This window comes from Stegodyphus dumicola, chromosome 10 (genome assembly GCF_044657685.1).
Source record: "Stegodyphus dumicola isolate Sdum_Otavi_A_Nest chromosome 10, ASM4465768v1".
Lineage (NCBI taxonomy): Eukaryota > Metazoa > Arthropoda > Arachnida > Araneae > Eresidae > Stegodyphus > Stegodyphus dumicola.
The window spans coordinates 184,016,427-184,033,820 of NC_140777.1; the positions used below are offsets into that span (position 1 = coordinate 184,016,427).

At 32.8% G+C, this 17,394-nt stretch overlaps 1 protein-coding gene across 1 annotated transcript in view; it reads right to left on the minus strand.

The window, feature by feature from the left end:
• The window catches only part of LOC118195898 (PI-PLC X domain-containing protein 1-like), a 38,862-nt gene that overhangs the window by 18,570 nt on the left and 2,898 nt on the right, over positions 1–17,394 (minus strand). The window contains exons 2-4 of the mRNA XM_035367237.2: positions 15,785–15,908; positions 12,574–12,927; positions 2,991–3,304 (exon numbers count right to left, since the gene is read on the minus strand). Of these exons, the coding sequence (XP_035223128.2) occupies positions 2,991–3,304; positions 12,574–12,927; positions 15,785–15,872 (756 nt within the window). The 5' untranslated portion in view covers positions 15,873–15,908. The remainder of the gene's footprint in view (positions 1–2,990; positions 3,305–12,573; positions 12,928–15,784; positions 15,909–17,394) is intronic.

Sequence of the window (17,394 nt, forward strand, 5' to 3'; positions counted from 1 at the left end):
TTGCTCATTTTTCATCTTGCCCGCTTCCAATTTGTAGTTCACCCCATGCGATGTAATTAAGCGTCTGTCTGGAAATTTTTTACTTAAAGTTATACAGAAATTCAAATAACACATTAAAGCCTTGTGAATATTTTACGACATTAAGTATGCGATAGTAAGAGACCATGTAAGAATTTAACTTCTTATTTCCGACATACCGCTGCCCAGCTGTTAAAATTATTTTCATGAAATTCAATTTTATTTTCAGAAACTATAACTAACTCAATAACTTTGATAGATATTTAGACAAATATGACCCTCTTCCATTTTTCCAAGCTCACCTTGTAAAGGAAGGAAACCTATTCGGGTAATTTAAAAAATTAGTCATTCAAAATTTTGAAATCAGTGCTTTTTTAAATAGCATTGCTAAATCCTAACATGCAAGAAAGTGGACCAATTGAATAATTTGCGATTTAATCATTTGAAAACAATATATATATTAATTAAAAAAATTAGCCTTGTAAAATTTTGAGATCAGTATTTTTTAAATAACATTGTTAAATCCTATCATAGAAGAAAGTTGGCCAGTTGTATAATTTGGCATTTAATCATTTGAAAACAAAATATATATAAATTAAAAAATTATCCATGTAAAATTTTGAGATCAGTATTTTTTTAAAATAACATTAATAAATCCTAACATAGAAGAAAGTTGGCCAATCGAATAATTTAGGATTTAATCATTTGAAAGAAAAATATATACATGAATTAAAAAATTAGCTTTGTAAAATTTTGAGATCAGTATTTTTTTAAAAAATAGCATTGATAAATGCTAACATAGAGGAAAGTTGGGCAACCGAATAATTAGGGATTTAATCATTTGAAAACAATATATATATATATACATATATATATAAAACAATGTATATTTTTAGTTTGAGTTTTTTCAAAAACATTTTTAAGCTTTTTTATGATACTTGATTTTTTTCTCTGCAGCTTTTGTTTTGAGATTTTCAGGGTATTTGTTTAGGGTATTTTTAATAAAATACTTCGTTAGTTCACATCAGCTTTCTAAATGAAACTTCGTTTATTCTCGGCAGCTTTTTGTTTTGAATACTTATACTGTGTTATATATTTTTAAACAAAATTTTCGTTAGTTCTCGGCAGCTTTTTATGGGTATTTTTGAAAGCTTTTTAATTAAAGCTACTTTAGTTCTCAGCAGCTTTTTATTATGAGTACTTTTTTGTGTAATTTTGGGCAATTATTTTGATTCGGTAAAAAACCTAGTTTAATACGCTTTCGAGCGCCCTTATTTTGGGCTTTAAATACTGATCCATTAAAAATTTTTCATTTTGAAAAATGTTTTTTGTATTATTCAGGGTTATACCTCGATGTATATGATTGCAATTAGCTCGTTTGGCCTTTTTAGGTTAAGTATTTTGGTTTTTCAGGTTTTTGCCATAAAACATTCTTCATATTTTTAATTTGTGTTTCTACTTTTGTATATTAATTTTGTAGTCCTGGGGTTGCGAATACATGTAGGGAAAAGGTCTGAACATTTGAGAAGCACTGAAAAATTGTTTTAAAGTGAAGCTGTGATCCGAATATTGCGGTTTTGGGTTTCCAATGATACAGAGAAACGAAACATATATTAGGAACTCATTTATTTAATCAACTTGGTTTAAGACTCAACACTTTTCCCTTGACAAACTCTGTTTGAAGGGTTAAACTGAGGAGATTAATACATAGTTTTTGTCTATTGTTCTATTTTGCATTATTTTCAGTTTTGTGTACGTATTTGAAATTTCTTTTAATTTTACATGTACTCCTTTTCAGTTACGAATTTCGTTGAGAAAGAATCGGTTAGGGCCTACATAGGGTAGAAAGTATTATCTATCAATTAAAGTTCCGAATTTTCCTTTTCATTTTATTATATACTAGCGAAAGTACCCGATGATAATTAAGTTAGATTGAGGGTTATGTATCTACCAATAGAGAGAACGACACCGCTTTAATCCTTCTCTAATAACGATGTCAAAAATACGATTCATAGTCATACATTTTTCATTCTGATCCGACATGGAACTCACATAAAAAAAATTTCGATAGAAAAATAAGCTAATTCTTTCTCATTATATCGGCGACAATGGCACACAATTTTTAATGATTTTCGTGTTTCTAATCGAAAAAGCTATATTCAATTTTAGTCGATTAAATATGGCAAAAAGTGATCATAATTGATCAGAAATCAATAACGCGAACAAAGTAAAAACACACCAGCAGACATTCTTTTTTATATGTATAGATATTGTAAAACTTACAAATGTTTGATTAACAAACACTACGATTTGAAAGCGAGCAGTCGCAAAGCTTTTGGAAATAAAGCATTTTTATCTTCAACACGCGACACTGCTGCCACTCGGAAAAATGAGGGCGAAAATGAGCGCTTTCAGAGTTTTTAATTAATATCTCGGCTGATTAAAGTCGTACGAAGATGACAATCGTCGAAATGACTTCCCACGAATTTTCGAAACCAGGAATAATGTATTTCATGATTAGCAATGTTATTTTAATTTCGTTGTAAAACTTAGTAATTTTTTATTAACAAACTCTAGAATTTGGAAGCAAGCAGTGGCAACACTTCTCGAAGTAAAGCAGATTTTTATCTCCAGCATGCGAGATTGTTGCCACTCGGAAAAATGACGGCGAAAATGAGCATTTCCAGAGTTTTGAATTAATATCCCTAATTTTTATCTACTTTTTTTTGGAAACAAATGGACGTCGTCCTTTCCCAGGACCCAGAAAAGAATGGTAGAAAGTTTGGTGACAATAACTATAGTATTTACTGAGTTAATCGCGAACAAACATACAGACATTCTTCTTTATATAAAGATGACAATCTAATAAATAAATAATATAAATATGGATAATTATGTAAATATATATAAATAATATATATAATATAATAATATAAATATATATAGATAGCACTCCGTTGAATGAGTCTTACCTCATCAAGGATAGATTTCACCGAATGCTTCGTCATCAGGATGCCGTGATTAATGTAATACTCCTCTCTATGAGAGCTATATCCAATTCTCAAATCAAAATACCTGAGTCCGTATATCAGTTGATTAAAAATGGATTCATCCTGAGTATATTCGTATAATTCTTTAGGCGTTATCAGCTTATGAAAGTAGAAACTGCCAGAATCGTGACTGCCTGGAATCATGGCTTCTGCCAACGTCAGTTCGGATAAATATCTGGAATGCTTTTCCATCCAGAAAGGACGAATTCGAAGACAAGAAGAAGAGAGTATTTTGCCTGGAACGAAGATCAGCAGAATTAACACATGCACAGTCAGTTAGCTCTTTATTTTCTTCAGCATTTTGTCAATTACTAGCGGAAGTAAAAGACGCCAATTAAGTTAGATTGAAAGTAATGCATCTAACAACAGAATGAACGATACTGCTTTGTAATCCTTCTCTAATAACGATGAAAAAATTACGATTCATAGTAAGACATTTCTCAGTGTGATGCAATATAAAACTCACATACAAAATGTCCATAAAAAATAAACTAATTCTCTTTTATTATCAGGAACAATGGTACGCAGTTTTCAATGATTTTGGTCTTTCTAATCAAACGGTCATAAAAGCTCAAATTTCATCCAATATTTCCTCTACATTCAATTTTATTCGTATCAAAAGTTTATCATAATTGATCAGAAATCAATAACGGGAACAAACACACAAACAGGCATTCTTCTTTATATACGTCCCTTTAAAAACCTCCCTTTTGGATGAGTCTATGTATTTTGGCAGACTGCCAACCAGGGTTGCGTTTGAGAAAGTCTAATAACAATAATGATTATTATTATTTGTAAAATAATATTAATAATTTGTTATTATTTTACAAATGAAGTGCAGTAACCTCACAGCATAAAAATTTGATTTGTCCAAATTTGAATTTGTATTTACTGTTGATATCCCCGAACTTATATTTTTACGACTTATTGTTGTCTTATTTTTGTATTAATTCTTTCCTGTAACTTCTACTGCTTTCGTCAGCCTGACCAGATTATAAATTAAATTTGATTTAAATAGCGACTGAATGTATAATTTAGAGAAAGAGCTGTATAGAGAAATCTGTTTTTCTCGTAAAACGCTCACCTATTGTCCAGAATGTTTTCGATGAGTATTTTCCGACAAATAAAGATCGTTAACATTAGTCTTGGAGAATACAAATAACTTGGCGCTGGGTTGTGTAGTTTTCAAATCTATTTATGTTGCATCTTGTAAGATATATTTTTGATTTAATAACCGTTATTTTAATTTCAATGCCCTATCCTATCAATCCTTCTTTCCACTTACAACTCCCGACCAGAGCGGGTTTTTTAGAATCGCGTTGAATGCGAATGAGTTAGAAGTCGTATTTAAAGGGTCATACCTCCCTTAAGGGGGCTCATACACCTTAAACCCCTTAACACCCTTCGAATATGTGACTGTTGCAAGAATTGGGATATTTTATTTATTTTAAAATCAATTACTTCTAACTTTTTACAGCTGACTACATAATATAGCTGCTTTGGAAACTAGTAACCAGAAAGTTTGTGTTGCCACAAATATTTTTGTAATTTAATCCGCTTTGTGACAAAATATTTCGTCACGTTTCCACCTTGCGCGCACGATATTTTAAAAATGGTAAATGGTACATACTTGAAATTGAATGGAATTCTTTATACGAGCCCTATTCTTTAACTGAGCCAAAAATCTGATGAATGGTTTAATACTAAAAAATTTTATGGACGGAAACATTACACGTTTTCTTAATAAAATACATTTTATAAACTCGACTCCAAATAAAATAAAAATTTGACATGAAATTCTTAGAATTTTTTGTTCACAGTAATTTCCAAATGTTATAAAAGCTATATATTAAATATGGAATTAAATTATGCAACAGGATGTTTTAAACTGTGCGCACAAAGTGGAAACATGACGAAAATTTTGTCAAAAAGCGGATTAAATTATCAAAATATTTGTGGCAACACAAACTTTCTGATCACTATTTCAGAAAGCAGCTATATTATGTAGTCAGTTGTAAAAAGTTGGAAGTAATTGCTTTTAAAATAAAAAAAGGCTAAAACGTCGAGGCTAAAACCCCTTAAAAGGCTAAAACGTCGAGTAAATTGGACTATTTCAAACTACTGTATCTCATAATATATAAACAAGAAACAAATAAATTTTTTACAGAAGACACTTAAAATACTACTCTATCTGAAAATGTGACTAAGTTTATAAAATACAAAAAAAAAATTATTTAATAATGCTGAAAACTATACGGCACTTTATGTAATTTGAAAATGTAATATGAGCTTGCGCGCAAGATTACTCTTAAATTATATGCTTTTTCAAAATATTTTCACCTGTAATATATTTATTATAGTCTTATTATAATTTTGAACCTTTAAAATTTTAAATATATGTAATAATAAAATTCCATAGTCAAGAATACACTTAAAATTCTATATGTTCTTTTACATTACTTGGATATTTCAAATTTTTAATACTTTCAATATTTTGATTATTTGAGGTAACTTTACCCTTTTTAATTTCATTTCAATTTCAAGAAAATTGATTTTATCTTTGGCAAAGACACATTTACTCTGGTTCAATTTAATACCTTCTTGAATAAATATTTCAAATAATTCACTCAAATACTTTAGATGTTTTTTGCAAGAAGAGTAAACAATTATGTCATCAAAATAACTACAAGCAAATAGTATTTTATTTTTAGTGAGGATGCGTTTAATAACTCTGTTAAAGATAGCCGGTGCATTTTTGAAGCCAAAAGGGAGTCTTAGCCATTCATACAGTCCAAAATTTGTAATAAAAGCCAATTTTTCGGTGGCATCAGGATGAATAGGAATGTGCCAAAACCCTGAATTAATTAAATTGTTAAATAAATATAAGAATGTGTTTTCCAAAAATAAATATGATGTAGGTAAAATTAACATTGAACCACAACGAATTAACTTGACTTCTGATTTGACTGTCACTTTAAGACCTTAACTTCCCCTAAGGAAGAAGAAGAAATTAGACGACAAATTGATCAATTATTAAAAAATGGAATTATTAAAGAACGTAGTAGTCCTTATGCATCCCCAGTAACTTTAGTATTAAAACGCGATGAGGGAAAAAAAAAAAAAAAAAAAAAAAAAAAACCAGAATGTGTATTGATTATCGTAAGTTGAATGTTTTAGCAAAGACTGAGGCTCATCCCCTGCCCCGGATAGACTTTTTATTAGACAAATTAAGTAATGCAAATGTTTTTTCTACAATAGATCTAAGATAAGGGTTTTGGCACATTCCTATTCACCCTGCTTCCACCGAAAAATTGGCTTTTATTACAAATTTTGGACTGTATGAATGGCTAAGACTCACTTTTGGCTTCAAAAATGCACCGGCTATCTTTAACAGAGTTATTAAACGCATCCTCACTAAAAATAAAATACAATTTGCTTGTAGTTATTTTGATGACATAATTGTTTGCTCTTCTTCCAAAGAACAACATCTAAAGAATTTGAGTGAATTATTTGAAATATTTATTCAAGAAGGTATTAAATTGAACCAGAGTAAATGTGTCTTTGCCAAAGATAAAATCAATTTTCTAGGTTATGAAATTAGAAAGGGTAAAGTTACCCCAAATAACCAAAATATTGAAAGTATTAAAAATTTGAAATATCCAAGTAATGTAAAAGAACATATAGAATATTAAGTGTATTCTTGACTATGGAATTTTATTATTACATAATAATTACATTATTATCATAAAATTTGAGAATACAGAATTTTTATTTATGTCTATTATTCTATGAAGTGTTGGTAATACTCTGAAGAGTTTTTGGTTTTAAAAAAAATATTTTGACTATTGTAAAAATATTTTGTGAAAAGAACAGATAGAATTTTAAGTGTATTCTTGACTATGGAATTTTATTATTACATATATATAAATTTTATATTTTTTAAAAACAGTGGTTTTATGTTACTGAAAAATAGCATACTTTTTATTACTTTGAAAACCCAGAAAAATAACAAAATATAAATGGAAATTTCAAATTTTAGGTTCAGGTTGTAGCAAATTACATATTGTATCTGTGATACAACTTTCATTAGAATATATTGAATATTTCAATTGTTATGATGCGCGCAATAATGAAAAATCATGTTTTGAGAAAAATGACTTTGAAGTTTTTTCACCACATATTACCTAATAACCATTATTATTGCACCTTAATTTTATATAAAATGAAAAACTTATCACCTGATATTGTTTTCTTTACTTATTTTGTTTTTGATAGAAATTTCAACTGTTTACACAACATTCACGCTAACACAATTCATGTCGTGATGTGAAATTACACCGAATAGCAAAAATGCACAAAATATATCAATACAGATTTATCATATAATAATTATACACACACTATTAGCATTAAAATGCTCCTGAAAAGTATGTTACTCCTTCAGCTTGATGAGTCTTTTTAATTTCATGCAGTTTTGCATGAAGCTTGGGGCGACGAGCATCAATCGTACGAGCTATTACTCGTTTCGTCGAAGAAGTTACACTTTTATAGTCACTCCTGAATTGTGCAGTAATGCAATTAATTCCAGGGTATATATTCAGGTATCTCAGAGTAGACAATCTACCCTTTCTACCATCATTAAAAAGAGTAACTGCTTCATGAACTGCTTTTCTGAGATCATTCTGCCACTACGAGATGTCTTTGGACATATTTGCCAAATCAAGGAGTTCAGTGATTCATTTGGATTTTGAGTATGAGCTTTTAGGACCTTTTAGGAGGTCTGGATGCGACAATGAGTTGAAAACTGGTTTGATCACATCCATGACTGCCAGTGAGTGGTAAGGTTTCTTTATGGCGAAAATCATTCACAATCCCTTTCGCCGAAGCAATTTGGTACTTGTACCATGAGGACTCACCAGTTGGACAAAAATTATGTAATGGGTCACTGTCTGTAGATCGAGTATGAAAATACAAAGCCCAGATAGCATTTCGCATATCTTTCAGTGAACCTGCATGTTGGCGAATTGCATTTCCATAATACAATGACAGTCGACTGATTGCACTATCTGTAAGTCGACCTTTTCCAGATAGACTTTTGCTATCTGAAAACTTTCGTCCCTTATAATCAGCTTTCAGTTTACGTAAGCCAGTGCCCATCCTCTTCTGGATGTTCCCTACGCACTCTAGTTTTGACACAGTCACACCTTCATATGGTTTGCTTTCTGTTATGGTAAGAAATGTTTTTGAATCACCATCACCAATATAATTGATGTATCTCACACCCCTTGCACTTTGAGACCTCTGAAAAATTTTAACCATTCCGTCAGCTTCCATTTTGGCAGATGAACCGAAATTATTTCTCCTGCAAGTGCGAGAATGGGTTTTCTGCCACTCATCAAAGGCTTCACCAGATCGAGGACCCTTCCACAATTCGCATCCTTTACATGGGCTACGGATAAAACCTCTACGTCGATAACTTTTCCACTCTCAGCACCAATAACCGTACATACACCAATCTGAGATGTATGGCCTCTTGTTTTCCAGGTGCCATCACCACTTACACTTATGTCTGTAGAATTACTCAGTGATACTTCTTCTTCTGCTGCAGTTTTCATGCTTTCAATTGCAGTCATTTTTGTTGCATTATTGATTAAGTTACAGATTCTGTCATAAGTTTTTTGCATCACAGGAGGATCTAAATCCATTATTCCACAAAATGTTTTCAATAGTTTGTAAGGATCTTAAGTTTTACTAACGTTTATTTTATTTTAAATCTTTACTATCACTTCTTATTTTCTACTTCCGGCCAGAATTATAAGCGTGAAGGATTTTATGCAAAGTTTGTCTGGCGAACGCCAAGTATTTAAGTGTGGCCTTTTTGCCAAGCGAGAGAGAGGAAGCAGTAAGTCAACGCAGGCCGCTTACCTTAGAAGTTACGCACTTGCTGTTCGCCTTCCAGGCCAGAGGTTTTAATCCTCTTGATAAAATAAACGTATTGTAGTGTTGTTCACTGTCTCTGTGCTACATACGCTTCCTGTTATTATAAGGCCAATCTTCCACGTGTATTATTCTAAAGTTAAATTAGAGTTTAGTTTTACTTTTATACTTTTTTTACGTTAGACCCCGAGTGGTGGGTCAGTGTATTCCGAAGTACGGAAGTTATTGTATATAGAGAAAAATAAAGGGTTTTGTATACCCTTCGCCTGTATCCTGTCTACTTACCACAATTCGTGAACATAGCTTTAGTAAGCTCTCTGTTCCGAGTCAGGTCCTTGTATGTTCCCGAAGAAGGTTAGAAGGAACATTGAACCTGATAAGTTCAAGACCTTGACCAATACAACACATTGCATAAATAATACGACAATTAATTTCTGCAATGTTCCTTTTCTCCCCAACAAGTTTAGTGTTGCTTGTCATCACAACATTTTTGCATCCTTGACATGTCAAGATCATTCTGGAACATAGACCTGCAGATCTTTTCGCAGTAAATTTCCATTTACCATGGCATACCTTACATACAGTGTTTTCTTCCAAAAAAGAACACAGAATATTTTTATCGACAATCATGTTGCCATCAAATCGATTGCTTTCACTTGAAAAATCAATGTCTGCTACATTTAACTTTTTACAAGAAGCACTTGTATTTAGTTCATCTAAATTTCCAGGGAAACTATGTGCAGCTGTAGTTTCACAAATAACAGTTTGGTTTGGGGAAGAAATAGAAAATCCATTATTTATTTCATTTGAAACTGTCGATTTACCAGTTCTGATGAACTGGTTTCCATGAAATCGGCGCTTTTTTGAACGCTTTCCAGAAGCACGTTTATAAGCATTATCGGTCATTTTACGGAGCAGTGCACAGTAAGATAATAAAATGCTTTAAAAACTTACAATTATATTTAAATTCACCCACAAACTGTTCTAAAATCACAACTGAATGATCAAAAGTGACGGAAATAACAAGTGGAGTGATATGAATAACTACTAAAATATAATGAAATGAAATGAAAAAAGAGCAATAAAAATAAAACGCAAGAACGGTTAAGAATGTAAACAAACTACCGAAGAGTTGAGGAATAACATTGCTACTCCATAAATAGATCATTAAAAAATAAATCATTAGGCTTGCCACATAACACTTGGAATAGAAACCGCTGACGCTCTTCGCTTGGACCTTTAAACCTTGTTTACATTAATTCAGCTGATACATTTTCCTTCATAACTCATGAAATTGTACGAATTTTTGCTTGGGTTTTTTTTAAACTGAGCAGAAAGAATTAAGCTATAACATATATCTTTTTAAAAAATCAAAAATTTTGATGGTTTAAGGGAAGTATGACCCCTTAAGGAAGGTTCTACTTACTTCGATAAAGAGTGCTAGGAATCCTCAAGTCACATACGTTTTCGCTACGCGGGAGTGGACGTCGAAAGGGACATTTCTCAGAACGCGCACATTTTCGCGAAACCTACGTAGCTGGGTTACCATTTTTACTTACTAAACAAACTTGAACGTCAAACGGTAATCAATTATCACTCACGTGATCTTTCGGAAGCAGGACTTTCGTCTGATTTGTTGATCTCTACCCAGGACAAAGTTGCAGACGAAACATTTTCGGCGAAGTTTCAAAATATCCCGCGTAGCTGAGACATCGCTTCCGTAGCTTGGTGGGACTTCGCTTCCAGCGGAGCTGTTTTTTCTAGGAATCTTCCAGTTTAAACCAGTGCTACCAGAATCTCGTTTCTCAGAAAAGTCCTGTCAAGCAGGGACCGTCACTGGATGGAATAACTTCTTCAGTGCCGCGTGTTTGCTTTTGAACTAAGCCCCTCTTAAAGCTGTTACGCTCGGCCGTATATTACCTACCTATTAATACTCGCTGGCTAGTTTAATTTAAGGACCAACTACGTTAGATAATTGTGCTTCGCTTCGGCTAAATCTTGTTTAGTTAATTAAAGTTTAATTTCTTATTCCTCATTCGGAGTTAAAGTCCGAGTAGAGGCGGTCAGCCTTCGTCTAGAGTTTAAATGTACCGGGAAGATGCCTGAAGGAAACATCAAAAATTAAATTCAAAAACTGCACAAAAAAAAGAAAATCTGAAAGGTTTCAGATTTTAAATTCCGTTCAAAGGGGCTTTTTTTTAACATTATGTGTGTTACCTATATTTATTAAATACCACGTTTTTCGCACTTAAACCATAAAATTCAGTTCAACAGCAATGTTGCAAAATAATTTTAAAATGAGCCTATCTTTAGAATTTCGGATACACAGTCTCGTTCGCTGGAGATAATTTTTTTTTTTTTTTTTTTTCTGTACAACGTTGCCATGGCTCGCTTTGAAATCGTTGACTTTGTTAATCAAACATTCGTTAAAGTTTTACAAAATATGAAATCGATCATAAAACAAATTCCAAATTTAAAATTTGGGCTTCCACATGCCCATATTCGCAGTACATCATTCAAAATTTGATGGTTCTAGGTACCGTTGTTTTATCAGAATGCGAGAAAAATGTATACTTTTATGCAGATTCTTCATTATTTAATTTCTTCAAATATAATGCAGGATTCTAACATTCTGTGGCAACAGTGTGAAAAGTGATACAGCCTTTTAAAGATTTCAACGCAAAATGCCGAAACGAAAACAATAGTCCCTAGGGACAAAGCCCCTTTGGATTCAAAAAGACAAATTTCAATAAAAATGTATTACATATAAAAAAATTACAATGAAATAAGCAATATCCTTTAATTAATCATCCTAATAAACAAATTATTCAACTTTCCGTTGCCTTCTCTCGACAAACGTCCAGTCTCCAAAAAAACATTGAATTTAAAAACTGCACAGAATCGTTGCCCTAATTTCTCCGAGTGGCAACAGGGCTGATATCAGCAACAATGGCAATTTTCGAATTTTTAAAAAATAATTGCTTCGAGGTGCACTGGCTCTTGTCTAGATGCACCTGTGTACCAAATTTCGTAGCCCTGAGTCTATTAGTACCTTACGCGCAGCACGAACGAAAGACACACATACACACACACAGACAGATTCTTCCTTTTATTATATGTAGATATAAATTATATTCCTAGGACTTACATTTTGTTTAATTACACCTACGAGTAGAAGCGTTTGATAACTTAACCTCTTAGAATTATTTCTTAGAATCTTAAAATTTATCTTTGTCTTAAAATTCTATACTTCATATTAATTTGCAAACAGTTTAGTCGATCGTAGCACGGGAAAGCTCAACAAGGATTAAGAAATATTGATTAAGGAACGTTTAGGATCAGGCTTAGATCTTATCAAAATTAGAATCTTAGAATTTATGTTTGCTTCTTAGAATTCTATACTTCATATTAATTTGCAAACAGATTAGTTGATCTTAGCACAGGAAAGCTGAACAAGGATTAAGAAATATTGATTACAGCATTGATTTAGGAACGTTTAGGATCAACCTTAGATATTATCAAAATTTAAGTTCATCATGTGTATTTTATTTAATATTCCAAAACTTACCGTTTTTGTTACTGTAAACAGCCCAGTATCCTAAGCATGGTTCTTGATGTAAGGCACTCATGTTGAAAAAGATGACTGGCAATTCTATATCAAGAGTTTTAAAATACCCATCAGGAAAATCCAGAGGATTAATGGATAGAATGGGTTCGAACCAAAGGATCCTGCCTGTAGACACCAACAGCTCAGGATCTTCCCTGTAGATACTGACACTGTCACCTGGAGATGAATGACCTCCAACCCAGTTGACTTCTAACGGCCGCTTAACAATTCCCTCTGGCGTAGTGGAGACCGTTAATGAAGACAGGGTGAAGAAAACTTGGACTCTTTTTGCTGCACCTTTGAGTATATCGCATTCTGTAGAAAATAAGCATAGTTGTAACACTTTCCTCGAGGGAAAAAAAAAAAAAAAAAAATCATTTATCAAATTTGTAGTTTGGAATCTTACAAATTTTAGTAGAATTATAATTATTTTTTTTTTATTTCTCAGTGAAATACAACGCGAGACAAATTTTAAGAGAAAGCTATGCCAGAAAAGTAAGAATACAGGGAACGTGCACATTAACATTGAGAAAAGGATATCTCGGTTATTTATATTGAAATTGAATAAATGTAATTGACCACTATGTTAGCTGTAATCTTAATTCCCTCCTCTGATTACTTTCCAGTAACTGGGAGATGCAGAAAGTACTAGAAATATCTCGCGACCGGTTGACAACTATAAAAGGCCGGAGACACAGCGCCTGAGTTCAGTTACTTAGTTACTGTTGTTGCGAGTTGTTTAGTTTCGCGTGAGCTGAGATATCAGAGTTAGCTTTCTCTTTCAAATGAGCTTTGCATTGCGTTGTGTTTAACGTTTTTAGTAGTTTTTGAAATCTAACTGCTGAGTACACTGCGTGATAGTGTGAGCCTTCATTCTGTGGAAATTTTCAGACTTCTGAAATATTTCTTTTGATAAAAGCAAACTTTTATTGACCTATTATCGGACTTGTGACCTATTATCGGACTTGTGCATTCAGTCCATTACGAACCCGTACTCACGCAGCAATATTTAAAAAACTCATTTTTATAAAAACACACAAACTGCATAAGTGGCTCAGTCAGCTCTTTTTATTCGTATAAAGTTTTCTTTTAACTTCCCTGCGCCATAACAGTATTTGTGATGAGAACTTTCTAACTCTCTCTTTTTTCTTGTTCTTGCTTTTTGTTTAAGGCTTATTGTTTCTTGAGTATTTTTAATTATTAGTTCTAGTTGTCCGAGTGGTAAAGCCGCTGAACACTGCTAGTTCCCACCAGGGTTTCATTCCAGGCGAACGGGGGGCCTTCATAGGTGTTTTCGTGATCTTCCCCATGTATAACGTGTATACGAGCCAGTTCTCTTAAAAGGTCCTGTATTTTTCCCGCCTTCTTAGCCTGCCTTCGTGGTGCAAAGGTCAGCACGTTCGGCGCGTATTCGAGAGGTCCGTGGTTCGAGTCCCGGCGAGGGCATTGCTCATTATTCTTCAAAAAATACCTAATCTCTCTACAGTGGAGTCCGAACTAAAAAGGTGGTGGATGGTGATTCTCTACCACCAGGATTTGACGATTGGGTCCCCTAGTCCCCAGTCGCCCTTTAAAAGGTGGAACATATAAGGTATTGCTCCCACCTTCTTAGCATGACTTCGTGGTCAGCACGCTCGGCGTGTATTCGAAAGGTTCGTGGTTCGCGTCCCGACTAAGGCATTGCTCATATCTTCAATTATCCCAGCATCAAAAATACCTAATGTCTGTACAACTTAATGAAATATATTCCAACATTTCGTACACGAAAATATCCATTTTGACTGCTATCGAATGCAATTTAACGATGTTTTTGCGTGACATCTGTACGTAAGGACAGAATAAAAGACTCTTTTCATCCAAAAAAATTATAAAACTGCTTTAAAATGAATTCTGAAAAGAATTTTTTGGGGTGTCTGTACGAACGTATGTACGTACGTAAGTATCTCGCATAACTCAAAAACGAGTAGCCTCAGAACGTTGAAATTTTGTATATAGGACTGCTATAACATGTAGATGTGCACCTCGTATTTTGGTTGCCCTCGGCCGCACCAAATGCATATAAATATATTTATATATATATCCACTCTGTTATCCGGCTCAGTGATCTCAGTTTCTTTACTCTTATATGTTTGTAAATTGTGCATTTTTTACTTTAAAAGTGATTGTCTTACGTTGTTCTTATCTGCTGGTTAAGGTTTTTAGTTGTCTTTAGTAGATTTGCATGCAGTATTTGTAGAATTATCAACAATTTAAAAGTTGTTTAAGTGCGGCTAAGCCTTAAGTTTTAAATAACATCGCAGACATATTTGTTTACATTTGGAACAGCAGAATAGTAGATTTGTTGCCAATTTACCGAGACTAAGCTTCGCAACAACAAAGATAACGCCTTCATTTATTATTGCGAATTAAATCACGCTTAATCCTTTCTGGAATTTTTTCATGGAAATAAGTGTTTAAGAATTAATTTATCATTTTTAATATAGATATTTCGAGTTTTTATGTATTTTTGCCTTGTTGCGAAGTGAGAGCTGAATTAATTGAATGAGAAATAATGAATCGTCTGTGAAAAACTGTTTCTTTTTTGTTTTGTTTGCCTAATTTCTCTTTTGGTCTACCAGCGGCCGAGCTGTAACGTCGCTGAACACTAGTAGTTCGGTCCGAGGTTCGAAGCCCGTGAACGGGCTGGCTGCATGGGTGTTTTCGTGGTTTTCCCCATGTGTAACGTGTATACGAGCCAGTATTCCTTAGAAAGTCCTCCACGAAGGCATCCCTCCCCTTAGGCAGATAGCCCTAGTGAGCTTTGCCATAATTAAATACACCACACCACCACCTAATTTCTTTTATACGTCGTTCTTGATTTATTATAGTATATGAATAGAACATGTGGCAACGATTCGATAATTCTTCAAATGATATTAATTTTCTGCATTCTGAGTTATAATATGAACGAAATATAACGCTGTTAAGTGAACCTAGCGCCAGAGTGTCGCTATAGGAAACAAATAGAGTGAATTTTAAAGAGTGCATTTATTCTATTGTGGTTTATGCGCTGTCAATGAAGTAGATTTAATTCAATCCAATAAGTTTAAATGAAATGCTAGAAAGAAATGCGTATAATTTAATATTCCGTACAAGGAAGTCATGTGGTGTATACATCAGATTTTTTACTTACCAGATTTATTGAATTTGCTGAAGTGCAGCGATGTGGAAGAACCGATCATCAGAAACACGGCAATGAGATAGATAGAGTTCTTTGGCATCTTATCGATGGACTCACCAAGTATTCTTTGTAATAACTAAAAAACATTAAAAACAATAAACTTCCGTATCTTTTATTTCTGTATCATATATTTATGTTTACTTTATATTAAAGACGTAATAAATTGAGATAACCTTTCTTGATAAATGGAGTTATCATTTTTATCATCTTTATTTAATTATTTGTTGTTGTCTGCTGATATTTTCTGATCAATATTGGCTGAGAACTGTTTGTTTGGTTAATATTTTGCCAGTATCTTTAATTTGCTTGTTTAGTGTTTAACGATAGAAATTTTTACTTCCTTGCATGAAGTAAAAAAGGAAGTATTGTAATCGGGAAAAATTTCGGGTATCATATTTCAACGAAAATATCCATTTTGACCGCTATCGAATGCAATTGAACAACGTTTTTGCTTGACATCTCTACGTAAGGACAGAATAAAGGACTCTTTTTTCCTAAAACAATTATAAAACTGATTTAAAATGAATTTTAAAGATAACGTTTCGTGGAGTCTGTGCGTACGTGCATACGTACAACATATGTATGTATGTATCTCGTATAATTAAAAAACGAGTAGCCTCAGAACGTTGAAATTTTGTATGTAGGACTGCTATAACATGTAGATGTGTGAAAAGAAATTTCTATGTTATTTTTTTGGCTGTATGCTAATCTCCTTATTATATATTAGTTTTAAATTTTTACCTTGAAATCTTGGCTAAAATCAAACGGCGAGCCCTAGGTGTGCCTAGACGGGGCTCACCGATCATCTAGGACAACTGATAGTCTGTATTCTTTGTTTCTCCGCATCTCATCGGTCAGTTCGTTTCAGCACTCTTTTCGAAGGCTCTTTACAAGGCTCGTTTCAGCACTCTTTTCGAAGCTCAGCTCTATTCAAGTGTGCCACTTTGGCACACCCACAGAATTAAAACGATAAGTGCTATCTTCACAAAATTTTACTTGTGTACTCCTCTAGGTCTAATTAGACTGCCTACTTTTTTTTTTTTTTTTTTTTTTTTTTTTTTTTTTTTTTTTATCAAAACTCCGACTTTAAAAGGTAGCGTGCCGGAAAGGGTTAACCCTTCTTGAGTTTTACGTTTCTGTTTCTGGACTTAAACGATTATTCGTTTAGTAGTTCACTATGTTACTCTACACTTAATTAATATATAAAAGAGGTGAATACTACATCTTACTTATCTTAATCTTTTTGAAATTAAGACCAATTAATTTTACAAATGATTTTTACATTCACTTATGAGTTATACTGCAGTTAGAATATTACATATTTATGGAGTTTCTATTCCATCATTACTTGATTTGAACTAAAATATGAGTATTTTGAACGACAACGCCTTCATGCAATATTTTTGAACACTCTAATTTGAAAATATCTAACTCATATGCATTCTAATTATCAAGTTCATTTTTACCGCTCGTTCATATATCTATTATGTGGGATTACACTGATTATTTTCAGTTCAATTATTTCTTATTTCTGTAATTTTCACAGCTAGATGTTTAAGAGA